Raw genomic sequence first — 27,852 nt, forward strand, 5'->3', positions numbered from 1 at the left:
CTGAACTGCAAGATTATGGACTTCAAAAGGAAATTAACTCAGGTCTCCAGTTGGCAGCTAGAAGTGTGACAATTGACTGTAGAGAAGGAGCATGCTTTAAAGGTTAAACACAAACATTTAAGCGAATGAGAAGGTTACTTTCAGGAAATTCTCTGCAAATGAAAGTTAAAGCCATGCTTCACAAGTAAAAAGGCAAATTGAAACTAATCTAAATGTTTAGATTGGTTTGAGCAAGTATTCTTCAACATTGCTGGCTCAGAACTTGAAATTTCAATGTTCATTAGTGTTAAGGGTGGGACATTATATAATGAATGTATTTTGCATTATTATCTATCATACCATTATAATTATTATAGAAATACACATGAATTAGAAGCTCTATGTTATCTATTAGTCTTTGTGAAGATGTTACTTCTATGAAAATAGAAGAATTCCTGTGCCAGACTCAGAGCAGAGCAGCATTGTTGTAAATTCATTAAAACATTTTATTATTTTCTTTAATTTTGTAATCATCTACTTTAATGTCAGTGAGTCTCGCTTCTAGCCTTTTTTATTGATAGAAGTAACAATATGTACTCTTTTAGGATCAACTTTAGCAATAGTGTTTCTTACTCTTTACTTCATTTGGCCTATGAAGTCATGACAACCATCTTTTTTTTATCAGTTTTGGGGTGATTCAGATTTCTTTGTCACCATCTGGAGGTTGAAAAGTAATTAAAACTAAAAACCCAGTTTTCCATTGCAAAGCCAGCTGCTAAGCAATAGCAGCAGCCAATATGGTGATGATCCTGTTTTTATAAAAACAGCATTAATATTACATACCAGATACAAAGTACTTCATAAAAACCTTTTAATAAGAAGAGAACAACATTTCAGTGACTGAAAAACAATTTTAAAAGATGAAAAAAAAATCTAGTTACTGTTATTCACATGTGGTCCCATAGTTTACCTTAAATTGTGAGGTTGGGCTGATGGCAGACCTGGGCTATGTTGGTACAGTTTACTGGTCACATGAAAAACTCCCCCTCTATTAAAAATCCAGTGATTTCCTGTACTAGTCCACAATATAATTTATTCTGATCAATGAGATCAAGAACATGAGATTCCAGCCTAAAACATCAATGAGCTCTGAAACTTAACCCTGTTGATGCAGACTTGGGTTTGACACTGAGCCCCAGTTAGCTGAGTGTGTCCCAGCAGGGTGCCCAAAAATCTCAAAGATGTTGTATATCGTATCTCCTGGATACAGCTTCTGGGTGTCAGGACTTCTGATATCAAATCAAATTAAAGAATGCCCAGTTGGAAAAGTGCTTAAAAATACCCCCATCATTGGAAATACTATGTACAGCCATGTGACAGCATCAAAGATAACATCTGTAGCAGTCCTCTTTAGAAATATGTTTTCCTTTTGGTGTTGATTTTTAATTTTTTTTTAATGCTTGGTGTTGGTCTGTTGTTCTTTATAATAGCAGCTGGAGACTGATTTCTCAGGAGACCTGCAACATGTAATAAGAACTTTACATGTAGGATTACTAATAGCATGAAAAACAAGGTGAGAGCCATTGAATTTATATTTACACCGTGACTTATATTTACACTGTGCTGTAGGTGTGTGTGGAGCTGTAATGACAAATGAAAATTATATTAGACTTTTGATGGGTTGGACTGCTTATGGCCTAGCATATGATGTGAAAGCCTCTCCAGTCCTCACTTATCTTCAAGGACGAAGTTGCAGTGTAAAGGGAGAAACTAGCTGAAGGTTTGGCTGTCCCAGGGCCTGTTACCTTGCTGTTTTGTTTCTGAAGGATTGTAAAGGAATAGAACTTAAATCTGGCTTGCATTTGGAGAGAGACCCGGATCTTCTAGGGACCCTTTCCCCAAAAGGCTTTTATAAAAGGTTACTGTGGTACTGCACTGAACACAAAGAAATATTCTTCCTTCAAGCAAACCCCTAAGAAATGGAGTCAGGAACAAAGGCCATTAGCAATGCTTCCCAGAATTCAGTCTGACTTCCGAACTAGTGGTTATTTGGTTGTTGGTTTTTTTTTTTTTTAATTTACATACGCATTCACACAGCTGAATTGCAAATGGAACAAATTATGTAAAGCATATTTGAATATGCATGTACTCTATAATCACAGATGCAAACAGAAATGAGGCCGATATGGGTTTAATCCCTAAGAACTTTTGTCATGCAATCTCTCATCACAAGGTTTCCTCAGGCTCTGAAATGAAACAGTAGGGAGCATTTCACTACAGGCAGCTGACTTGCCGTATCAAAGTTTGGTGATGCTCCAACAAAGCTCCACAGGGAACATGAAAAAAAAAAAATCATCTTCACAGCCAAAGCACAGCTCTGCATTCATTTAAGTGCTCCTTTAACCAAAGCTGCTGGTTCATACAGCCAGCTCTCTGAAGGCAGGTGATCACCCTTATTTAGCAGAACCACTAGCCACGTGACAAGAAAATGGTGGAGGATCTGTATTCCTAGTAAACTGCTACTGAAAAAAGGGATGCTGAAGTGCAGCAGTAAAGCATTTTTATTATTTTTGCAGTAGAAAGGCCTCTTCAACTCTTTAGAAGGTAAGCATCTCTTTACTCTGAGAGGCTGCTATGTAGAAAGGTTTCTGATTAAAAGCTTTATTGTTGCAGTTACGTTAAACAGAAAATCGGGAAATGTTTGTCAGCAGGATGTAAAGCACCCAGGACCTCATTACTGAGAAGCAGGCAGCTGTATTTTAATTCTGTTGCAGCTCCTTGTGAGAAACGCTTACATCAGTTCAATGGGATTTCTTTTGTCTGAGCTCAGGCACAGTATTTGTAATTAGGAAACAAAACTTCACTGCACAGGCACCTAGAATGCTAGATTATTTTCAGCTTCTTTGCCTAGCTTTGAGGCTATGGTGGGAAAAAAAGGGAACAAACGTTGGGCATTGTTGGAGGATAACTTGTTTTAAGATTGTTTAATTAATGGCATAGCAATTGTTTGGGATAGCTGTAATTGTAGACTGTTTGACAATGGTATTGTTCTCAGGTTTTTTGCGATTGAATGAAGCATATGGTTTTTAAATTTTTTGCAATGTCCTCTTAAAATGTTGCGGTGAACATAATATATAATCTTTGAAGGTTAACTCATCAAGGATGTAGAAATCATTGCAGTGTTAGGAGAACTGAAAAGGTATTGCTAAAGTTGGCTTATATAGGCACTATTTTTGTTTCAATATAATTATAGGAGCTCGGTTTAGCTCCATTCAGTTGCTTGCTTTTCTGTCTGTAATGAAGGAATGAAAACAATCTTCCGTGTTAAGTGTGGTGAGCAAAAAAGTCATAGTGGTTGGTGTACAGGAGGCATTGAAAATGTATAGAATGTCTAAGTATTACCTACTTAGAGCAACACTGAAAGGAAATGTAGGCAAGCCAGGTACATATATTTAGCCAGACTGATTCTGAGTAGGTGGGGGGCAGGCAGAGATGTCATTTCTGCACTTGCCTCTACTAATACTCTTGGAAAACAAAGCTGTGTTGAGAAAGGAAGGATGCACACAGCTGTAGCAACACAGTAAGGAACTGTGGGAGGTGAGGCAAGGAGCAGCAGACACTCATTCTTACCTTTCCAAAACACTTTTAACCAGAGCTGCTGTGTTCCTCCCACTGCTCTCATCCATGCTTTTCACTCTGTCTCTTGTAGGACAGGGGAATGCTAAAGTCTACAACAGCTTTTTTTATTCCTGTTTTTGATAGGCTGTTATGTGGCTCTGCATAAATCTGGACAATTTTATAGAAAATTTGTGTAGATAAAGGCAAGTCTAGCTTTTGCATAGATTCACTAATTTAAAAATTTGGATCCTGCTGCAAGCAGTCTATTGTAGTTTTGTAGCATCTCTGTAGTATTCAGCAGTAACAGGAGAGCAGTATTATTTAACAGTTTATGATATATCTGTAGAAAAAGGCAGAGGAAAAAAAGTATCAATCTTTAAGCCACAAGTATTTGTTCTTGCTAAAGATGCATCTCTCCAACTTAACAAGAAAAAATGTGTAAGTGGGAATAAATTTTGTCAGCATTTGTGAATATTGATGAAGTTATTTTTATCACTATAGTGTTTTCAGGACTGGAGGCACTTCCTAGCAGCCCCTGCACAAATACGCAGAAAAATATGGTGCTACTGCAACAGCAAATGAGGCTGAGGAGAGAATGGAAGTGACAGTCCAGTTGCTTGAAAAATTTCTTAGTTTATCTACTTGTTTTTCCCTTTTGACACTGAAAGAAATGGCTTAGTCTTTGTGGGACTTTATGAATTATCTCGTTCAGATATTTCTCATTAGTTCTTAGCATATACACAAGACTGCAGTCTCCTCTGTGGCCATTGCAGCTTGAAAAGTAGTGAGCAGCAAAAATAGTCAATTCATTATTTCAGGTTACCAGGTGAAAGCTGATTGTGTCTTACAAGAGCAAGATCAGTCTCCTTAGCAAAAAACACTGGCAGCAAACTCCAACGAGCTGTCTGAAGGACAGGAACCCAGCAGGATATACCTTTGTCTGCTTGTCTAAAGCAGTAGAGCGTATAGCTAACCTTGCCCTTGTACTTCCCAAGCTATAATGTATGAGGAGAGAGCTATGCTACGTGGGGAAGAGGGGAGCCCCATCTACTCACCTTGTTCCTTAACAACACTTCTTCAGTCTGGCATTTCCTGTCACTCTGATTCTTTCACAGCATTTTTGCTGTGTCTGACATTCTCCTCTCTCATGCACTTGCCCTGCTCTTTATCTTCTTACTTCTTCTGTCACCCTTCCAACACAGTTAGGGGGTTTTGCTGCTGAAGATAGATAGCTGGTAGCCCTGTGTCCCATCTTCCTGTGCACTTGCCTTTTTAGACTTTCCTGCTGTGGGGCCAGACAGTCTTTCCTGTTCTGAACACCTCCTTGCCAATGCCAGCAGCCTTCAGGACTGCCTTGTTTAGTGACAGTTTTACTGCTTCATTAGAGGCTGCGTGCCTTGACTAGGCATGTTCTTTGGCTCATAGTTGGGCTTTTCCTCTATTTTTCCCAAGCTGCAGATCACCCAGTATAGATGAAAAATTTTCAGTTTACCAATTTACACCCATTGAATTACTTCCATTTTAATCTACCCCTTAACATTCCTGCTCCACTTTCTGCACTGTCACTTAAATTCTGCTGCAATCTATTGTGCCTCTTACAACTGCAGCTTTAATTGACTGACATTTAACATCACTGTCTTTTTAGAGCCTTTTATTAAGCTCAGTCATAATCAAGGCAGGGAAAAGGCAGCTGTTAGTTATTTGTAGGTTTATTGAAGTAGGTGAGATATGAATCTTAATTGTAATAAAATTGAACATCATAAATTGTGAAATCATAGTTACATTAAACATGGAAAAGATAGAAATTTCACTGTACTGAGAAGAAAAGAGAAAATTGGTAGATTCACAAGATTTAAGGAACTGAAGGAAGAGAGTTGTTTGAGAAGTTCGAGGAATGAAGTCGTAAATAAGACCAGAGAAAAAGCATTGTGAGGGGAGGAAAGGATAGAACTCACACAGCAGTAAAAAAATATTGTTCTGACTTTCAGTATATTGTAAACTGTGGAGAAGCTAAACTTGAAATCAGAGGAGTGCTAGAAAAATCTTAATGCTTTAATGGATAGATCAATAAAAGTGCTATGAATGTGTAGGTCTTGATGTTAAGTGAGTTGTTACAGTTGGCAGCTCTGAAAATTATCCCTAAACACCACACAAAATGTACAAAGATGTACAGAAAAGTACAAAAATATTTTTGGCTTCTTATCCTACAACATATACCCCATTAACTACTCTCAAAGTATTATCATGCTTCCTCAAAGTGCAGATGGCTGCACTGACTATGAGGTGTGTGCTGTTTTTCAAGTGCTCTTCTTGTGCCAATTGTATCATTTGGAGCTGCAGGTATTCTAATGGATGGTCTTGACAGCACAACATGGCAGGAAAATGGTCACTGTAAACCACACATGCTGGAAGGAAAACTGGTCTTAAAGGGAGGAAAACAAAACGGGAATCTTCCCAAGGAAAAATTGCTCAATGGAATTGGAAGGTGGGAATCAGGTCCCAGATGAGACCTGGCATTTTAGTAAGCTTTCAATAATACAGTTTAAAAAAAAAAAAAAAAAAAAAAAAAAGGTTTTTCTGGAGGATATTTTAGATGCGATTCATTTATCTTCTACTTTCTCTGCTGGCAATACCTTGTTCCAGTGCATTTGTGGTGTTTGCTTGACAGTGGTTGTTGATTAACAGATCATCTAAAAGCTATTTTTAGAATATTAACAACGTTTATTATGAGGAAAGAGAGCAAATAAGTTTAAACAAGCCTTCCAAATGCTAATAAAATGCTAATACTGCTCTGAAACTACATAGCTCATTACCAGACCTTGTAATCTTCCTGCATTGATGGAAAAGCAGCCATCGTGCAGGCTCCCCAACTTGCTGTTGTCAATTCAGTAATTTTCCACCATCTCAGAAAAGATTAGTCAGCACTGAGCTAGGTGTGTAACAGAGAGCCCCTACTCTGAGGGCAAGACCATATGGTGGTGTGTGAATGCAATGCCAAAGCACAGCAATAGATATCAAGTTGTTTGTTATAACATTCTCCCTGAGAACGTGTTGCTTGCTACCTGTTTTGCATACAAAGTACCGAGTTAAGAGAATATTATTAAAATGGTAATGCCAGGGAGTGCCTAGCAGGTTCTACACTCCACTGTAGGAGGCATAGTTGGAGACAATGCTATTTAATGGGTACAGTCAGATAACTCTGTCTCCTGTCTCTGTTCATACCATGGAGTAGTTGTGTGGTGCAGAGCAGGTCTCTAGGAGCTGCTTGAGCCACACATCTCCTTCTCATCTGACATCTGTCTGTCTAATTTGTTCTTTTTCTGCAAACCAAAGTGAAGCCACTTGGTTCTGGCTATACCAGTCCTTCTCACTGTCATCTAGTCATGAGGATCAGTAGTGGCATATAGAAGACATATTAAAGAGCTATATGAGTCAGAAAAAAGTGTGAAGGTTGTTAGGCATCATGTATGAGGAATTCATGATTAATGGACACTCTCAAAGTCAAGTTTGGAGCTTCTCTTCTGTACCAATAAATAATTCCTTATCTTTAACTCAAAAGAAACACCCAATACTTCTGTGCTTAGCAGCTATGCAAAGCCTCAGAAAGGACAGATTCTCCTGTGTCTGGAGAAGCATTTGAATGTTTCACAGTTAATAATGCTTGGGGATGCAGAAAAGTCAAGATAAGGTATGTTGCACTGTCTTTCTTGTTGAATGACCTGTGGGTCACAACACTCTAGGAAGAGACTGTTGAGGACTCTGGGATCTGCTGTAGGCAGTGTCAGCCTGGCTTGCATCCCTAAGACCCCTTTTCAACAAGACATGTAGGTTTGGGACTTAAATCCACTTTCTCTCATTCTATATTGAGATTCCTTTTTATTTCAAGCTGCTGGAAGTCACAGATAATTGAAGAAGCCTGGAGCCCTGGATTCTTTCCATAAGCTGTCCTCATCTGTGGGCAAACGTGTAAGGTTGCTGAAATAGCCTAGTGTGTCCCACTTATTTAGATTAACAATCTGTTTGCTTGTATTTGTCCCCCCCATGGTTCCTTGCATCACTCCCTTTGCATCACACAAGCTTTGCCTGCTTCTCTTGTGATCTGACTCTGAGGAGGGAAGCTGGCAAGGAGTCAGGACAGACAGTCTGCGGCTGCCTAGCAGCAGTGAAAGCAGCAGCATGCACTTCAGAATAGAAGCTTTTATTTTTTAGCAGCCTTAAACTGATAAGAACAGACAGGAAACTCTACTGCTACTGCTTGAAAAAAAAATTGGAGCTTACAATATAGTGAAGAAGAGGAAAAAGGAACAGGATGGCTAGATAAACAGGCACTAAGATTGACTGGAGACTAGGAAACATTTTCATAAGGAATGGTTAAAATTTCATTCAGTGTCTCCAAGCAAAAATTTTAACACATTTTCAGTTAACATACTGGAATTCAAACAATTTAAATCTTCTGTATAGAATACAGGATTTTTCTACACAATATTACCTCATATAGACATGCCTAACTTTTTCATCCAACTTTGATGCTGAGAAGGAGTGAAAAATCACCACATGTGAAACATCAAATAACAGTGTAGACTGTAAAAGAAGCTTTAAATCTGAAGAGTGACGTGTCAAAAAGTAGGAAGTTATGACTTTTACTAATTTTTAGCAATGTTTTATTCTGTGCAATGTTTATTTCTGTTAAGAAAGTGAGTGACGTGATTTCCAGTAAAATGGGAATATCAGCATGTGTTTTTCTACTGTGCAGTGGTATGACAATGATTTGCTAACATTTGCACAGGTGCTTGATTAATAAAGCTTTTGACACAAACAAGGAACCACAGAGATATATTTTTTTTTTCACATCTTGGTTTGCACGTAGAGATGGGAATAAAAGTCTCATGCTATGCATAAATTCCAGTGCTCAGTCTATAGATTTTTCCTGAACTCATTTGTGATTAAGAGCTGCCAAATAAATAGCAAGGGAACCACAGTTAATTTAGTGTACTAACATATGATTGCTAGATGCAGGTCTCAGGAGGTTATAAAATTAATCCATTTTTACAGTCACCTGTATACAAAATGATTATTTTACTGATTTTTTGAGTAAAAGTAATGACTGTTTTCTAGTCTTAGATATCCTAGAGTGTATTTTTTCCAATATGCTTATTTTCTTGGTAGATAGATGTATTTGAAGTCTCTGGCTGATACTCTCTGGCTGATTCAGTCTCTGACTGAATCCTGCATTGTTGCATCTCACCTATAGTTTAGGGATCATTTATTTTGCTGAACCTAAAAAATTCACAATATAGTGTCCTATATCTCTGACTAGGCAACTTTAGAAATTTTTTATTATTGTCTGGGAGCTTTGTAGCAAAGGACTAGTCTTAGGAAGTACTTAGTGTCTGCATTTGCTGGTGAGTTTCTTCTTATCTTTGTGTACAATCCAGTTGGTTGGTTTGTTTTTTTTTGGACTAACGTTCCTGACTTTTTCCTCTCTTTCTTTGTGTGTGTTTTCATCAAAATTTCTTCAAACTAAAGCCCATATTTTGTCATGTTTTATTTCTCACCTTTATATACTAATGCTTTATTTCCTATAGAATCTCCTTTTGGCTATAGACACAGTTGATACTGAAGTACCCCTGAGAATTCTCTGACCTCACAGATTTTTACCCATGCTACGTGGTTAAAAAGTGTTGAAATGCAAACACGTAGACATGAAATTGGGATTTGTTGTTATTCCATTAATACTGAAGGTCTCTGAAATAACAGACCTCAGTTATAACAGTTTACGGTGTTGAGCCTATATCTAGTACCACCTTCTATTTAAAACAAAGGGCAGAATGACTGTATTCTGGGTTTTCTGAGGAGTCCAAGAGGAAAGATTTCAGAAAGTAAGGTTCTTGCTGTTACTTTAAAGCATACTGTTGTAGCAAGGGTCTACAAATTTCTAATCTCTAGGTTTTTCTGAATAGACGTGAAACAGCAACCACAAGCCACAAGCTTTAAGCACACATATATAGTATATGAAAGAAAAGTAAAGGTGCTGTATTTGGATATAAATGCAACACAGCAAAACAGTTTCTGTCCACAAAAATTGAATGGTGTGTCAAGTGTTGTGATTACAAATTGCATTTCGCTATTCCTTTATATGAAGTGAGGTGAGTGCTGAAATGGCTGTAGAGATGGAGGAAAGCAAATCACTCTTTGTGAGTATACTATCTGGTATATTATTTTGGCTTTTAACTTGCATAAATTTCTATAGAATGGAATTGGAAACTAAATAGAAATACATCACTTAAGAAAACACTTTCGATCAATTCTTCCTTGATGTAAATTTCTACTTGTGGCGTGCCTAAAGATTTGCCTTAGGCTCCACTTCAGAGGCCTTTTATTGCTTCATAGTATTGAAGAACAGCATTCTCATTTTGTCCAAAAAAGGCTGGACATCCTCCAGGTGGAGCAATCAAAACACTGTTAGAGCCATCAGTAGATTGCCTCTGGCAGCAGAAAGGATGGGCTTGCACAAGGTGTTTCATACTCTGGCCCTGGCCTAGCAAAGCTCTTAACTCTCCTTATGCCCAATGGGGCTTTCAGATGGAGCTGTGCTGAGATCCAGTGGACAAGTATCACCAGGTAAACACCAAGGGCTTTTTCCTACCTTCCAAGGAAAATACTGTACTGTCACGTCCTTCAGGTTCTTCTTGCTCCTTTTCTGGTCTCTGTGCTTGCATAAGGGCAGTGTTACAGGGTAGGGATGGGAGGGGTTCAAAGAAAAAATACTTTGTGCTGCCTAGGTTCTGCAAAAGTGACTTGAGGAAGAACCTCAGCTCCCTGGCCTTGTTTTTGTACCTAAAATTTCACAGTCCTTCCAGAAAACAGATCAGTTTTTTTACTGCAAACCAGTGAGACAGTGGGCTATAAGCAGGAAGTTTACTTCATCCAAGACCATCATGTACCTGTTTAGTGCGTGGAATTTGAGAATATGAAAAAAAGTCAGATGTCTCTGAATAACCTTTTCATTTGTGACTCCCCTCACCTCCTCCTATTTAGTTCCCCAAAAAAATACATGTAGTAGTAACAGCTGAGGTGATTCATCCACATCACTCCTTTTACTAATTATGCTTTGATATTTATAAAAACCTTCAGCACCTTGTGAAAATTTAGGTATATCTGTATATAGAGGGAATAGCATGGAAGAAACATGATTTACTTATCTAGGGAATATGTTTGCCAGCTGTGGGCTCCACTTCAGTTTAAACTTTTGCACTGAGCATAAAATTTAAAGTCTGTCTGGTGAGCAAGTTGTGGGTTGGAGTGAAGGGATTCACTATAGAAAAGTGACATTCACTTGTGGGTTAATGTTGCAGGTTGTAGGTGTTAATTCAGAGCCACCCATTGGAGAGATTATTTATTTTAGACCAAAGAATTTAACTTCTTGGTATGTAATAGCTTCAAAGCATCTTGGGAGACTGGTGATATATCACATATGACACAAGGGTGAGGCAGTAGAGCCCATAGGGATTATGACATATTGCTGTGAATATTCAGAGATGCTCTTTCCAAAATAGCAGAGTGCTGCTGTACCTAGAAAAGTCAGGAAGGATAACTTTTTTTTCTGATAAATACTGATTTGAGAGGGCACTGAGAATTATTTAAATATTATTAACTTACTGAGCTGGAAGGATGTCTGAACCAAGAGAAAGAATATGTTTCAGCCTTCAGCCTCTCTTCCTTTCATGAGAATTTTGTAACTGTCTCTGATCCACCATTCAGAAACAGGGCTTTTTAGCTACTTCTGAACAGGTATGTAGGCCTGAATTATCAAAGCAAACATGCAGTAATTTGATTCTCACTGCAGCTGATCCTTAAATGACTGGTCTGTGTACCACATAAAAGAAGTAATTTATGACTCAAAAAGCTTATTTGACTTTGTCCTCTCTTCTGAGTGAAAGATCCTTTTTTATATCAATCCAGTAAATCATACCTGATTAGAATGGAGCTTTCTGAATTAACTCTTAATCTACTTTTTCAACAAGGGGCATTTATTAAAAGGAATAATATTTTTAGAAGGTTATTTTTTTAATACTCTTGTCCACATCATTTGTGGCATCAGTTGTTCCTATGTGGAAGACAAGAATTTTGGAATTCAGAATTTTTGAAGAATGTTAAATATTCAACAGAAAAAAGGAAGAGGAGGTAGTTGTTCAAGTTTCTGGAGTCCCATTTTATGTCACTTATGTTACTACTTTTTCTGTTTCCTGCCAATATCTACCTACTTGTGCACAAACAGAAATTAGTCTGCAAGGTATTGAGACACTCAGCATAGCATGCTTTCCAAATCCATCAGGAAATGGGGAGCTATATCTATAGAAAGCAAACTTCATCCATATCTTGCTTATTCTTTCACTGATGGGGAGTCCATTGCCATTGGTTGAGGTGCAATATCACAGCAGCCATGACCTGTGACTGGCCTTCTAAGCCCATCAGATTTGAAAGATACCTGTATTGCCAATCAATTTATGACTGAACAAATCTTAACTATGACTTTTTAAAAATATGAACTTTCATTGAACATAGAGTATATCTTTTATGAGATATACTATGATATATTTATCGTGGGAGTCTTTTAGCTGTTTGGATTAAACACAAGGGATCTGGAGAAATATGACTAACTTCAGAGTGAGCTCTCTTTTCTCTGGAAAGCTTATTGACTCTTAATTTGACAGTAAATGAGAACCTGACACCATTTTAAAAAATAAAATAAATAATTTTATTTTAAAAAGGGGAATCTAATCTCAGCCTCAAAATTTCTTAGTCTTTTATGTGACTGAGAATACAATGGGTAACCTTGTGTCTGCAATGCTATGGCTAAAGGCTTGAACTGATTTTTAACTATGTGCATTGTCCCAGCTTTTTTAAGAACCTTCTTACTTCCCAAATCAAGTAATCCCAATATAAACAATATGGATTACTGACATTAGAAACACTGTGCCATCAAAATAAAGTTAGAGGTTTTCAGACAAGTTCTGATGCTGTCTACTTGCAATCCCAAATTACTGCTGCATATTGCCTGCAGCAGTAGCTTTATTTCAGTAGAAACGCAAATAAACGCAAATAAAAAGACATGAAACACATTTATCTTTCAATCCCCTAGAAATGTACTCTCCTTGTAAACACACCTATAATGTAAAATTCTGGTTTAACTCAGCATTAGTGGTCCCACTGAAAGCAGAAAAACATTTAAATTTGTGTTGTCAAAGTGTAAGAGATTCTAGAGAAAGCAGTAGTGCCACTTCCACGTACACAGGTAACACTTTGTTAAAAAAAGTTAAAAGATGCCACGGGGAGAAAAGCAGTCTTGAGGAAATTCTAGAAATGTCATGACGTAGCATAGTTCTATCCCAGATATTGTGAAAATTTTAGGCAGCTCTCAATGTTCTGGATTACTTGTGGGAAACTGCTTTTTTCAGATTATAGTTGTTACTTTTTCTGCAGGAGCAGAGTATATAAAACTCAGTCATGCTCTTATCATGAAGGGGAAAGGTGATCTTCCTTCTGCTAAAACATTTTTACAGGCTTACTGCAGAGCCTGAAAATTCACTAACTTGCTGTAGCTTTCTCTTCACATAAGTTAAAAAAGGACCATTTCCTTCCAAATAATTTCCTGCTGTGATTGCTGAAGCTTGTTCAGTGGGGAATTGTCATGTGGTGTGAAATGGCTGTAAGAGGTTTCATAAAGGAGCAGCTTATATGGTAGAATCAAACCAGCGTTCATTCTAGCTGAGCTATGCACCCTTGAATACCCAGAAATCATCACCTGGGTAGTGCTGACCTTCTTTAATCTGGCAATTTTTTATAGATTTATGTTTGGAAAGGTTAATAAAGCCCCAAATAAAATCTTAATCTGAATTTAAAATTTATAATAAGCATTCCTTCTCTCCCCACACTGTTTGCTCCACTCCTCCTACTGTATTTGACTACTAAGAGTGCTTTGTTGAAATTCAGATTTGTCTCTGCTAAGTTCAGATGAATAAATTAGACTTAATTCCACATATTTTACTGTGAATTGAACAGACACAAAAAACTGTCAGAGACTTTAATGACTTACTTACATTTTCTGAGTAAGCTGTGATGGCATTCTGTGTATCAGTTTTCTGTACAGCTTCTGAACACAGATGATGCTACAGAGCAGAAAAAAAATGGTACATTACAGACAGTCTGTGCCATTCATTTTATTGATGAGCCAGATAATTTGATCAAGTTTCTTTACTCTGCTATTGTGTATTCAGAGAGAAAGAATATTTCCAACCTTATTTGACAGTAATTAAATATATTCCAGAATTGGCATGTTTTGTAGGAGTCAATAAAGGTATAATCTCTGTCCTTGAGAAAAGTGTACTCTACAGTATGTGGGGATAAATCTAGTAATTAATTTTTTATTGCAAGACAAGCCGGGCATGTGTTGAGCATCACAAATATGTTTGACCCCAGCTTATATTGTCTATATTCTCTGTGGCCTCAGAGAAGAAGTGGGAGGACAGTAGTTTGCCTGTGTGTATTTGGAATTTGATGGTATGGGGCTTCAGGTAAAGATCTTTTGCAACTTTAAGCACAGCGAAGCATTTCTCTCACTTATAGGCAGGCTGACATGTATATTTTCTATAATAATCTAAATGAAATTAACAAGAAATCACAGAATAAATACTCCAACTCTAATGGTCAGAAGTGCATTGTCTGCACACAATAAGACGAGGTACTCCTCATGAGGAGGAAGGGCAGGAAGAAACTGCAGGAGAAACAAGCCAAACCTATGAATCATGTCCTGAAAATGTAAAATGTTGTGTCCTGTCTGCAACTGAACCACCTTCCCAGTGAGCATTTTGTAAAATACTTTCACAGAAAACAGATATTTAAACAGGTCAGGTCAATCTGCCTGAAACAAATACTTTTGTTATTATTTTCACCACTTGGTGCCTTTTTACTTGTCTTTTGTCTTGTATTTTGAATGTAATTTGTTTCTCCTAAAATGGAGTCTAGGTAAGATATTTTGCAAAATTTTGGTATTTAAAAATCTGTAATGTAGTTGTGGTTCTCATTTTTGAGCTTCTGTACTCTTTCCATGGAGGACGTCAACTGTGTCAGTGTTACAAAATGACTGATTTGGGTCAGAATTATTTTAAAATACAAATTATATCAATTTTTTTTTTCCTATTTGCTGTACAGTAACTGTGTTGGCAGCACTGAAAGTACTGTTAGGGAAGCCTTAAACATGGTGTGCGGTTTACAAAGAGTAGCTGAAGCTCCCTGCAGCCATGTGTCTGATTTGCCAATCAACAAAAGACCAAAAAAAGTTTGTATAAACTGAGAAGCATTGCTGTTTGCCTGAAAGTTATGATTCAGTGCCATGTCTTGATTCAAGTAAAATAAGCTGTGTATGACCCTCACCCTCCAAAGGCTATACCAAAAAGGCCATAAGAAGGGGGTCAGAACTGCACGGCAGAATTACAACAGCTGTGTTCTTTTTTTCATTTGCATCAGTTTGTGATCAGGCTTCTGAACTGACTATAATGAGTAAGATTTTGGTTCTGTATGAGACCACATGAACCACATTGATAGCAAGGTCAGTTTGTGCATCTCTTTCAGATTCTGCTTTGTGTTTTACCCCTCAGGTTGGTTCAAGAGGATGTGGGAATGGACATTCCCTTTGCGGAGGGTGTGTTAAGCCCCAGTTCTACAGAGATGAGACCTGGTGAGAGAAACTGTTATTTATTTTATTAATTATATCTTAATCCCTTGGCATTTAATTATGCAGTAAGAAGCGTATTTCTGTCCTCGTAAAGAATCAGTTTAGTGTTAAAAAGGAAAAGCATTAAGTTTGCTTTATTTAATCAGTTTTCTTCTTCACTTGAGAAATAATAAGTAGAGAGCCAATTTCTCTTGTGTGTTGTTGTCAGCAGTTGCTTAGTCCTTGCTAAGTGTAAGTAGTCTTTATTTATCTTGTATTTGGCCACTGTGTAAGTAAGCGTTAGAATACTTCAGACATAACAGCTTGAAATGTGCTGCACAGTGCAGTGACAATAGGCAAAGCCATACCTACCCTTTGTCTTTTGTCTACTTTTATTTAGGACCAACCAAGAAACTAAGAACTATTTTTGTGTACAATGTTACTATAAAGTTAAAATTACAGACATCTACTTGCAAATCAGCACCATTCAGATAGCAGTAAATGCATAAGAAAACACTATTTATAGGGTTTTTTCACTCATATGAATTTTGCCAGGATTGAGAAATATCTTGGTTCATAATTCAAATTATTGGTATAGTGCTCTTTAAAATTTTATACACTGTGTGTCATTGCATATGCAAGGATTGATTTTCATCTTTGCAAAAAGTGAATGTGGATTTTTCATGTTATATTTGTGTTATGTTAGGTGGCCTTAAATGGCTTGGTGTTAGTAAAATGTACCTGACACAGTGTATTTGAAGGTGGTTCTTAATATCTGGGAGATTCATTATTTTCAGAGAAGATTAAACTGTTTTTTCTCCCCTTTACAGAACCACCCAATTCTCTTGATCTTAATGGTTCCAATCCCAGAAGGATAAAGCTCACTGCTCCAAATATCAATCTCTCTCTGGACCAGAGTGAAGGGTCTGTACTTTCTGATGATAATTTGGATACGCCAGATGAAATTGACATCAATGTAGATGACCTTGACACTCCTGATGAAGCAGACTCTTTTGAATACACCGGACAAGGTAAAGTTTTAGATTGTAAATGTAGATTTCATCTCTGCTTCTTTCTTTACTGCTTACATAAACAGTCTTATGTCCATCAGGCTCTGAATATGGTTAAAGCATTTGAGTATTAATACTAGGTGTTCAGATAGTTTTACTGTCTGCTGTTTTTTTAACCTTTCCTCCCCTGTGTAAAGTAACACATTTTTACAGCAGCATACTGAAAGAAATAATTCAGATGATCGGACAAAAAAGGAACAGCTAGTTAAAAAGAATCTGATTCAAAGTTCTGTCTTTGTTCAGTAACATAGGTCTTGACTGAAAAGGGTTGTTCAAGAAGGAGAAAGAAGGTCTTGTTTGTTGTAGAGACCACTACAGCTAATTGCACCTTTGTGCAGCTCTGGCCAGCTCTAGGTTACATTTATGGCAGCAGTACTTAGGGAAATAACCTTCTGCAAAGTATGTTGGCTGAAGTAAGCTGCATGAAAGACCTTACAGTATATAAATGAAGAAGACACAGTGCAGTGAAGGAGGTCTTTTGTTAGTGAGAAAGGCTTTTTTTATTCCTAGATGTGGTTGAAGAGGTGAGATGTGGAAGACATGCATATGGTATGGTGGGGCTAGCTCAGGTGATGGAACAATTCCTCATTCCACCAATTTAACTATAAATATATTTAAATATAAAGAAAGGACTGCTTTCTCAGTAGGGCTAGATACACAGTATAGAAATACACTGAGGTGTGCAATGAATGCTTCACTTTGTACATTAATGATTCTCTGTCATGTGTGGTAAAATTGTTTTGCACTGTCTTACTCATTCGACTTACCTTTGTGATACATGAAGTAAGGTGTTAACACTCATTCCTTGCTCCTATCTTAATACCCATGTAAGAACTATAACTTATGTGAATACATAAAGATAACTAACTATTTGACCATCTTACAATCTACAACAGAAAGAAACTTTAAAAACTGATACATTTAAACTCAACTTTCCCTTGCACTTAAAATCTCTACTGATAGTGAGGTCACTATAATGTAAAAATTGTATGCTCTTCTGAACAGCTTAATAGGTATTGCTAAAGAGGCATTACTATGTACTCAGTCATGCATAAGCAACTCTAATGTGACTTTTCATTAAAAGGCTGATTTCCTAATGGGTGTAAGCAGAGCATTATGATGAGCTGCTTGATGGTTAGAACATTTTGTAGCAAAGCTTAAAACCAGGACACACATGAACACACTCACACACACGTACTCACAAGCGGGGTAACATGTTCTTGCAGTTTGTGAGAGTGAAAATCTCTTTAGGTGGAGGAACAGATATTGCTTTAAGCCCTCAAGTAAATAAATTCAACTCCAGTGATTTCTGTGGCAGTTATATTTGTGGCAAAATTTTCTCCTGGCTTTTTTTGTTTTCTGAAAGTGACAATTGATTCAATTGCTAACGTTGGACTAGTTTCCCCAAACTCCCATGTGAAGGACTCAAAGTGCCTTTTTTTTTTCGGTTCATTCTTACAGGTCTTACAGGTAGTTTGATTTTAGACATAATTATTCAACAAAATATCTTCCACTGATTCTCCCAAGAACATAGAGTAGGAAATTAAAAAAAAAGCCCATTTGATCAAAATAAAAGAAGTATATAGTATATTAATATGAAAGGTGCAAATATAGTCTTAAGAACTAGTGCAGAATGGTTTATTTATACGGTATTGCTGTCTTTGTACTTATCTGACTGTACTGTTAATCAGTGGTGAACTCAGCTGCTAATAATACTCATATTCTCCCACAGATCAGTGTTTCTAGACTGTTGTGCCAAACCCAAGGAAGTAAACACTGAGAAAACGTAGCTGTTGAGGCTGTAAGGAGCAGTGATTTTTAGTTCATCATGTTCAGGCTGTTGAAAGTCCATCTGAACTGTAAAATGCAGCTGAGAAAAACAACAAAATAAGTTGCCATGATGCATCATATCACTGAAAACTGGTGGCTCTGTAATGTAAAAAGTACTGAAATCCATTTGTTTAAAGGAAGGATGAAGAATTGTCACAACTGCAGTATGCAAGAAAATAGATGAGAGCTGAAATACTAAAGTACTTGTCTTAAACCAGCTCCTGATTTATTTAGCGAGCAGCCTATCATCTGTTTCACAGGAGATTTTTTTTTTTCCATTGATATCTTGCCTTTAAACATTGTCTATCACAACCTGTTCTTGTTTTTGAAAGAAACTTTTATGGTAGTTATATTACATGACATAAAAAATGGGTTTCTGAAAACTGTATGTGAATATAGATGAAGGCATCACATCACCATTGTCTGGAATGTAAAAGACTGCTTATTATTTTGTCTCCAAATGTTCATTAACTTTCTGAATTTCACACTGGTGCATTTTTCAGTGCCAGATCAACACATCAGGCAGCAAAGCCTTCAGGAGAAGGTGGCATAGTGCTGTTTCTATAAAAAATTGTTCATTTGACAGTTCCAGCACTGTAAGTTTTATCAGAATCTCTTTGATCTTTTTACATCATTTTTGCATCACAAAAAAAAAATAAAGAATTACCAAACCCTGAATACAATTTCAGTGCTAGTCTGGCAGTGGCCTAGCTCATTCTCTTTTCACTAGATGTTCTGCCAGCTATATTTCTTTCCCTCAGCTATGCTCTTTCCACCCTCTGAGGAGCCAGCTGACTAGACAGGTTTCCTAGGCTGTTCTGATAATCCCAGCTATCTATTCTGACTGTGCCTGAGCTGCATAATAGCATCCCATGGGGACCCTATATCCTTAAAAGAATGGATGATCTTGTAATGACTGGCCAAAGTTCACATAGCTTGACTGCATGCATGTGGTTTTTATATTGCTCCCCTTCACAAGATTAACATCATGCAAAATAGCACTGATATCTAGGGACAACAAGACTATGCATTTTGTAAGCTTGTTTCCAGTGTAACAGGATATGTGATATATCAAAACTGAATGCTAAGTGTAGTATTGAACATTGTGCTCTGGGAAGGCATGAATACATACTTCAGTTTCACAGTACGTAGTCTACCAAGCAGCAACTGTTAAACCAATTAGAAATAGTTTACTTGAAAAAAATCACATTTCACATTCTGTTCTTCTTCCCAACCTTAGATCTCAAACTCTCTTTATTTTCAGTTCCTGAGGAAAATAAAGTTTTCACCTTACATATGCACATGTATGTATTTCTTCATCTTCCACCCATGTTTCCACCACTACTACAGTTTAAATGAAATATTCTTTTAATTCATGTGCTAGTTAAACATTGAGGTAAGGGCCGAAATATTACTGCTTTCTTGCAAGATTCAAGCATGTAGGGATTAGATAAAGACAAGAATTGGTGATAAGCTCAGCTTTTGTTGCCTCAGAGAGAGGAACCCTCTGACAGTATAATTCCATAGTAATACTTTGGTTTAGGGGCAGAAAATAAAAGACACTTGACAGTAGAAACTCACACTTCATTAGTAATACTGTAACAACAAATGTGTGCTCAACCTAATTTTTTTTTTGAAGTTCAAAACTTTATTTCTGTTTTGAAGAACTTGATATTCCTAACAAATCTGATGGAAACACTGATATGTTTTGTTACAGAAATCAGTTTTACAAATTATTAGTCAGTAAACATGTATGTATGTGCCCACAGGTTTTATGTGTAGATATGTGTCATATATACATAATACATGATCTTATTCGTGATTTCATAAATATAAGTTATTTAGTTCTCATAATAAATTGCTGAGTTTAAAGTATCATGAACTTTTATTTGTATGCATAGTTCAAGAAACAGCATTAATTATAGACTCATCCCAAGGTATACCAATAATAGAAAGGTCTGAGGACATCTATGAAGTTCTTTTCTTCTTTTCTTCATTTTGTATGTCATTACTTGTCTCAAGATAGCTTTACTTACTGTTGTCTCACTTACTTATTTCTTTGATAAAATTCTGCTCTTATAATTATGACTGTAGAGCCAGAATAATACTTCATAGTAAACAGCTGATTTTGTTTGTTTGCTTCAAGTATGTGTAATGCATAAAATGTATAGAATCTTTACTATGAAGATAAATTAAAAATATGCAAACATCCATAAAGCAAAGGTGCCTCAGTAGGAATAACAGTAAGAGGGATAATTTTTTTTTCCCCCCATGGAAAAAACCCAGTATGTTGCAGCAGTACTTAAAGAAGGAAATTAAATTATTCCAGATGCAGGCAGAGTCAGTTTTCATGTCACTTTCTCTGTGGAGCAGCTCTTAATTTTGAAAAACTGGAAGGCAGTTCAATTTGTTGTTAAGAGCATCTTGTCAACATGTAATGGAAATTTGGATTCTCTCAATTACTTCACAGCTTTTCAGAAGCTAAGAGTATCCAGCAGAGAGACTGTGCTGTAAGATTTCATGGTCTCTTGTTATCCATGCAGTTTATTTATTATGATTATTGTATCTATGTACTACATGTACCTTGTCTCTCATGGGTGCTGGTATGAACAAGCCAGATTGCTCTGTTCTTCATTTCTGGAAGGGATCTGGTATTTCATCTCAACTGAAAGGCCCTGAGGCAGGCAAATATTTTGCTTAATATATATGAGGAGTCAGCATTATATCATGACTGAAGCAGAGGAAGATGGGAAGAAAACTTCATATTTGCTGGAACCAGATGTGAAGAGTTTTGGAGACAAGCTGGGGAAACTTGAGAACCTGTAGCTTTGTGGTAATTCCTGTCTACACAAGAAGCATCACTGTGTTCATATTTAGTTCCCTATTATGCTTTTGAATATGGTTCTCATACCCGCTACACAAAGATTTTTAAAAACCTACAGTGCAGTACAGAGCAGATGATCAGTTTTACTGACTGGATGCAAAAATCCCATAGTGATACTTTGTATAGCAATAATCACTGCAGTTCTTTTTATGTTCATAATGATGAAAAGTTTTTTAAAAAACCTGTGAGCTTCTCACTTTCTAACTGTTAGCTGACCAAATTCTGCTCTTATTTGTACCAGTGCATATCCAGGATAGTGCTGTAAAAATCCAGTTGAATAATCCATTTCAAATGTATGTAACAGTGAAAATATTTACAGCTTTTACAGAATGATCTAATATGTACATACACTTTTATTTTTCAGAAGAGCAGACTACTGCTAAGGATGCTTCCCAGGAGGAGTCTGAATCAATTCCAGAGTACACTGCTGAAGAGGAGCGAGAGGACAACAGGTTATGGAGAACAGTGATTATTGGAGAACAAGAACAAAGAATTGATATGAAAGTCATTGAACCTTACAAAAAGGTCATTTCACATGGAGGTAAGAAAACCATGAATACATTTTTAGGTTGGTGTAAAAAAGTCATGCTTTATTGAACATGGTTTATTTCTGGCTTTGTTCAACTATCATACTGGCAAGGGGGGGAAGAGCTTATTTTTCAGCCATGTCTGAAATCAACCTGGTTTTCAATTCAGTGTGGCAATGGCTAATGAATATTTAAATACAAAGCCATTTCAGGAGCAAAAAATAAACTGACATACATATGTATGTAACAAGCTGGTCAATATTACGTCAATATTATTGGCCTAATATTAAGCCAATATTATTAAAAATCTGGTCATAACAATCAGACAGCTTAAACTGTCTTAGAAAATAGAAAAAAAAATTAAAACTTTATTCTGTGGATTTTGGCAAAAACCTTTGTATGAGGAAGTATTGTGCTTTATGGTTTGTCCAACTAAGTATGTGGGTACACAAATCTAAATAAGTAAAGTGGACAATTAAAAGAACTCATAGTTTTCCTTGGGGCTTCTTTCATCTGGCTAAGCTCCTTATATTATTTTCTTGTCCTTTGTAGTTGTCAGCAGCGTTTCACCAGCAACTGTTTTAAAGTTTTTTGACATAATTTGTTGGTAGTTATAGCATATCAAGGAAAATATTTAAGATAGGAAAACAACTTTGTGTTCACTACAGTGTCTCCTTTGCTCATCTGCTTCCTAACCTCAGAGGTAGTATTAATTATTATTGTGTATTATTAAGTATTATTGTGTATTAACTCTGAATTTCCACAGAGAATTTTGCTTTGTGCATCTGTCTACAATGCAAGAAATTCTACAAGCATTTGAGTTGGGCTTGGATACTTCTTTTTAGTATCCAAAAAACACTGTGAAAGTCTTAAAATCGCCTTATGGAAGTGTTGTATAGGTGCAAGCAATATCACTTAATTTTGTCGGGAATGTGTTCCTATTTCCAAAGGATATTCAGGGTTTCCTTCATAAACATTATGGTCTCTCCCTCACAGTTAGTTTCTCCTAGTTAGTTTTTTCCTCTTTTGAAAGGCTTTCAAGTAATTCTCTTAGTATACTGAGCTATATCTGTGTCATTAGTGCTGTCTACCTACAACTAGTTCTAGAGCATCTTGATTGACTGCCACCTGATTACAAGCATCTTTTAAGCAAAACTTTCCACTGAAATTCACCCTCCCTGGAAGTGTTCAAGGCCGAGTTGGATGGGTTTGAGTAAGGCATCGCTGCCCGTGGCAGGGAGTTTGGAACTCAGTGATCTTCAAGGGCCTTCGCACCCAAAGCATTCTGTGATTCTGTGAAATGCAGGAGTGTTTTGTATTTGTTAATAATACAGAAATTTGTGGCATCTGTAAAGGACTGGGGGGAAGATTAACCAGCAGTAATTAACCACCAGCATTGCGGGATTTTTGTGTAACAAGCAACTGTTCTGGACCTGAGAGCAGTAGTGCTGAAGGTTTGAGGTTTACAGCTATCAGTAGGCAGTAGTACAGCCCAGAGCATGCCAGTATCTGACAACTGCAGTGTCCTAGGTAAGTAAGTATTGTATATAAAACTTGCAGCAATGGATTTAACCAGTTCCCAGAAGCTGTAAGGTATAGTGGGGTGTAGTTGTAATATTCTGAGGCCATTGGAGCTGCATTAGATAACTGATACTGGATGCAAGACTTCAGAGAAACATCATTCAAAAGATACAGAGTAACAAACAGGATATTTTCTCTAGTCCCTTGATCTTCAGTGTAGGATGAGCACTCAGCATGATTGCTATGGAGATTTAGTGTACTAGGAGTTCAGATAAGTTTGTATAACTTACAAAGTAGAATAAGGGTTGGGTTTTTTTTGCTAGACTTTGTAGAATGTTTCCTAATCATTACTCCAGGTGTGTTTTTCAGGAATTCACTGTAACTGACTATATCCTACTTCCTTATCACTTGTCCATAATTTTTCCATTTTCAGTTTTCTTCAGCAGCAGACATAATCACTCTATTCCAGGACTTTGAGATTTCTTTTTTAAATTCCTATTGTTAAGAGCCTTTGACAAAGATAAAAATGTCTTTTCCCTTTTTTCACAGGATACTATGGTGATGGTCTGAATGCTATCATTGTGTTTGCAGCATGTTTTTTGCCAGACAGCAGTCGAGCTGATTACAACTATGTCATGGAAAATCTTTTCCTGTGAGTGATATGTGAGCAGTGTGACAGTCTTTTGAGTTTATACTGAATAATTATATATTGAGAGATAACCTGTCTTTAATTAAGCAGTAATTTTGGTCATTAGAAGGGGTGTGGTATGAATGACAAGGAAAATAGCAGTTTTAGGTAAACTGTTCACTGGAGTATTATTTTGGTATTCTTTTCCTGCTCACCCTCTCAAATTAAGGCATATTTGCCAACACCAAATCTGACAAGTAGCATCTCCCTAAATGTCAATGAATGCAGTGTCTTCAGCTTCTCTTCTAGCCATGCCTTTAGTCATGGCACTGTTTCACTAGTGATTTCCAGTCCTTGCTTAGAACAATCAGTAGGGACTAAGGCCACCAGACTGGTTTTCACTGGTTTTTGTTACATATTATCATGATGTATCACTGTATTTTTCATATGTGCTGTGACTGTGTTTGAGAGTCACAAGGCCATTTTGTGACTCTTGTTTTAAAAATACAGTATAAATGGCATCTGCTGACACAAACAGCTCTAACTATTTTTCCTGACTTCAGCTGCTTCTGATTCAGTAATAAGTTGCAGGGGCCATTTAGGCAGGACACAGATTTGACCATATGAATCCAAATTTATCACAGGAAAATTACTTCTAATAACACCTTGCTTTGGCAGCCAAAAATTGTGAAGGCAGCACTTCCTGGGAGTGCTTCCAACTACTTCCATTTACAGCTCTTCAAAAAAACAACAGTTCCAGCATTTTCTATACTAGAACCCAAAGAGTAATTTCTAAAGCCAGTAGAGGCTTTGTCTTCATAGCTCACAAGGCACCAAGAGCACAGATCCAGTTTTCCTAAACAACTCCAGTCCCTGAAGATGCACATGGTGACAGACAGGGTCTTCAACATTCTGTCTACATGTGAAAAACAAGAGTGCTTCAGTTCCAGATCCGACCAAGCATTTGTCTATCTACTTGAATTTCTCTAGTAGAGTCTCTAGGACCTCCATATCATGTACAGTAACTAAGTACACGATGTCCAGTGACTTAGAGGGGAGGAGTTACTACAGTGGCTTTAATTGGGTAACTAAGGAGCAAAGATGAAGTATCCATGACTTACATTAAATAGTTGTTCTTTCTTGCTGCCCAGCACATTTATTCATTGTTAAAGCTGGTGGTAAGTGGACTTTGCAGGGAAAGCTTTTTCAAGCCTTAAGAGACTTTTCCACATCACTTGAGAATATTTCCAAAGTCAGTTTTATGATTCACTGTCTTTTTCTGGGGGTATGGTATAGAAGAGAGTTCTGGTGGACTGTGAGCCTTCTGTTCATTTTAAGGCATACAGACTCTTGGTCCTCTGTAAGACAACAAGAAAAGGGAAAATCAGATCATCCCTTTCTTTCAGTTGCAAGCCTATTAATTGCATTGAAATAGAGAGAGTGCAATAGTTTACAAAATGTCTGATAATAATGTATTTAAATATTTGTGAATTATTTACTACTGGATTATATAGGAGTCTGGAGAGAACTGTACGTTGCCAAATGCATTTTTTTGTTTCTGATAGATGACTGTGCACATCTAGTATATGAGCATATAAGTATGTAAGTTTCAGATTGACAGCTGTCCTTAGTTGTTCATGAGTTCTGTGGGGTTTTTTTTTTTCCCTTCTGGATTCTCTGCACATTTTCAGTTACCTTGTTTCTATTTGTTACCTTGACTAATCCTGTAAAACGTGTCTTGGAAGAGTTGGGTTTGGCCCGAAACTCTTTGAGACAGCATCGTCTACAGTACTTCTAGATGATGCAGATCCACACAGAAAATTCCACTGTTTCCTTTCTGGCTGCCTGATACAGTCTAGACATTAAAAGCTGTTAAGAGAATCACAGCTTGAAAAGCTACACTTTGAAATTCTAAACCAGGACTTCTTTCTTTCAGAGGGAGAGAATTCTTTTAAACAATGAGAAAAATTCTGACCATCTTTTCAAATAATAAAGACATTACCATTAATAACAAATTACCGATTAGTTAAGATTTGCTAGATAGCTCAGCATCCCTAAAACAGCAAGCGGTCTAATTCAGCCCACTGTGAATAAGAGCTATTGGCTGAAAGTGTGATGTGACTGAAAAACTAGCAGATTCCTTTTTGTCATAATACTCCTCTTATTTCCAATGAGAAATAGGCACGTTATAATGGATTATTTGTATTCACAATGCCTTTTGCAGCTGGACAAACGTAGACATTTTTCAGACTGTCTCTGTTTCTCTAACTGTAGTGTTTTTAGAAATCCTTACACCAACTCTTCTATATTTTCCAGTGTCAACATACCTTTAAAGCACTATGTGTTATGTCCTCTGGGAAAGACTAATTTTACAAACTCTCAAATAGTCAGTAGGTTCAGTTGAATTAAACCTTCTGCATCAGAATGCCCATATAATTCCTCATGTCAATATTTCCCTGTTAGACAGCCTTTAAACTGTCAGGGAATGCACAAGTCCAATGTGACAAAGAGAGCAGTGAAAATCATTGAGTAAGTTGTAATTTAGATGGGATTTATCAAGTGCAGTTATTGGCTGCCTACTTCATGTCCAGGTAAAATATCACTCCCTTTGGTTAGAACTAGATTTCCTACTTTTCTTTGCACCTTAGGGAATTTAAGTGTTAGATTAGATTGTCATTCCTATACACGTGTGAAAGGAGGCATTATTCTCAGGTATAGAGCTGCCTTCTGTAGGGAACACACTCAGGTATCCAGGTTTTTAAGGTGTAATGCATAATTTTTCACTGTAGTTTTTACATAGCCATGCCTTGGGGCTGGATAGTAGAGAGAACAATTTGAACACTCTTTGTGATGAACAGCTCCCAAGCAGGGTACAGATTGCTGAAATGTAAAGCTACCCTTTCATTTGACTGAGTGTTGTGCTCTTCTAGGTAAGGTGAATTTGGCCCCAAGATCAGTCTTGCATCTGAATTATCATTGCCCAGCTGAGGCATTTAATGAGTGGTTGGAGTGTTTTGCTCACAAAACAAAGTGATTCCATGGGGTGTTCTGTCCCCTTAGAAGTTAGGTTAAGGGACAAATTTTATTAGCCTTGAGATTCAAAGGATTTGCATTTGGCAGCCACAGACTCAGTAACAGTAGTGTGAGGATCACAAAAATCATAGACAAGTATCTTCTGACCCTTACTATTTTTGCATTGAACAAACATGGCAATAGTGAAAATAAGCTACTCAACAGTTAAAGTCTCAGAAGTTCCTGGAACCTGACATGGTCCTGCTATGCTCTCCCTTTCAAAATCTCATTATTTCATGCCCTTTTAAGAAAAAGCAGTCACCTGTGAGATTTGAAAACTCAGTATGAAACTCTGTCTTTGTAAGTAAACCATGTATTTCTGAAGATGTAGGTAAGACTGTGGTTCTCTAGTTGTAGCATACAGATAATGTCGACTAGAGCAAAACGTTTGCAGTTGTTTAAAGTTGTTTAAAGCAATACACTGTCATATATTGCTTAGTCTGCCTTGATTTGCCCAGTAGACTGATTTAGTTGGGCCTTAATTGAATGACGCAAAGGAATGATGCTCACTTACTTCTGTACTTTTTACAGCTATGTAATCAGTACCTTAGAGCTGATGGTAGCTGAAGACTATATGATTGTTTATTTGAATGGAGCAACACCAAGAAGGAGGATGCCTGGGCTGGGTTGGATGAAAAAATGTTACCAGATGATTGATCGACGGTGAGTAGTGTTCTCCTTTCTGATCTAAACCTGTTAGTTTAAACACTGTACATCTCTATTGCTCCCCTGCATGCCAGTGTCCACTGTTTTCAGTGTGTCCTGTGGGGGAGGGAGGGTTGGGTGTTGTTTCTTTTTAAGAAACCACTTTTTTTTTTACTTAGATTACGGAAGAATTTGAAATCATTTATAATTGTTCATCCATCATGGTTTATCAGGACAATTCTGGCTGTGACACGACCTTTTATAAGGTATGTAGTGAATACCAGTGAACTTCTATGTCCCTAAACACACAGAAGCAGTCTAAAGCATCAACATGACTGTTAATCTTTCACTGAAATGCACTTACT

At 37.1% G+C, this 27,852-nt stretch overlaps 1 protein-coding gene across 1 annotated transcript in view; it reads left to right on the forward strand.

The window, feature by feature from the left end:
• The window catches only part of PRUNE2 (prune homolog 2 with BCH domain), a 134,125-nt gene that overhangs the window by 97,311 nt on the left and 8,962 nt on the right, over window positions 1-27,852 (forward strand). The window contains exons 10-15 of the mRNA XM_030467344.1: window positions 15,255-15,334; window positions 16,141-16,341; window positions 21,459-21,635; window positions 23,692-23,794; window positions 27,374-27,505; window positions 27,667-27,753. Coding sequence (XP_030323204.1) covers window positions 15,255-15,334; window positions 16,141-16,341; window positions 21,459-21,635; window positions 23,692-23,794; window positions 27,374-27,505; window positions 27,667-27,753 — 780 coding nt within the window. The remainder of the gene's footprint in view (window positions 1-15,254; window positions 15,335-16,140; window positions 16,342-21,458; window positions 21,636-23,691; window positions 23,795-27,373; window positions 27,506-27,666; window positions 27,754-27,852) is intronic.

The sequence above is a fragment of the Calypte anna genome, chromosome Z (genome assembly GCF_003957555.1).
Source record: "Calypte anna isolate BGI_N300 chromosome Z, bCalAnn1_v1.p, whole genome shotgun sequence".
Classification (NCBI taxonomy): domain Eukaryota; kingdom Metazoa; phylum Chordata; class Aves; order Apodiformes; family Trochilidae; genus Calypte; species Calypte anna.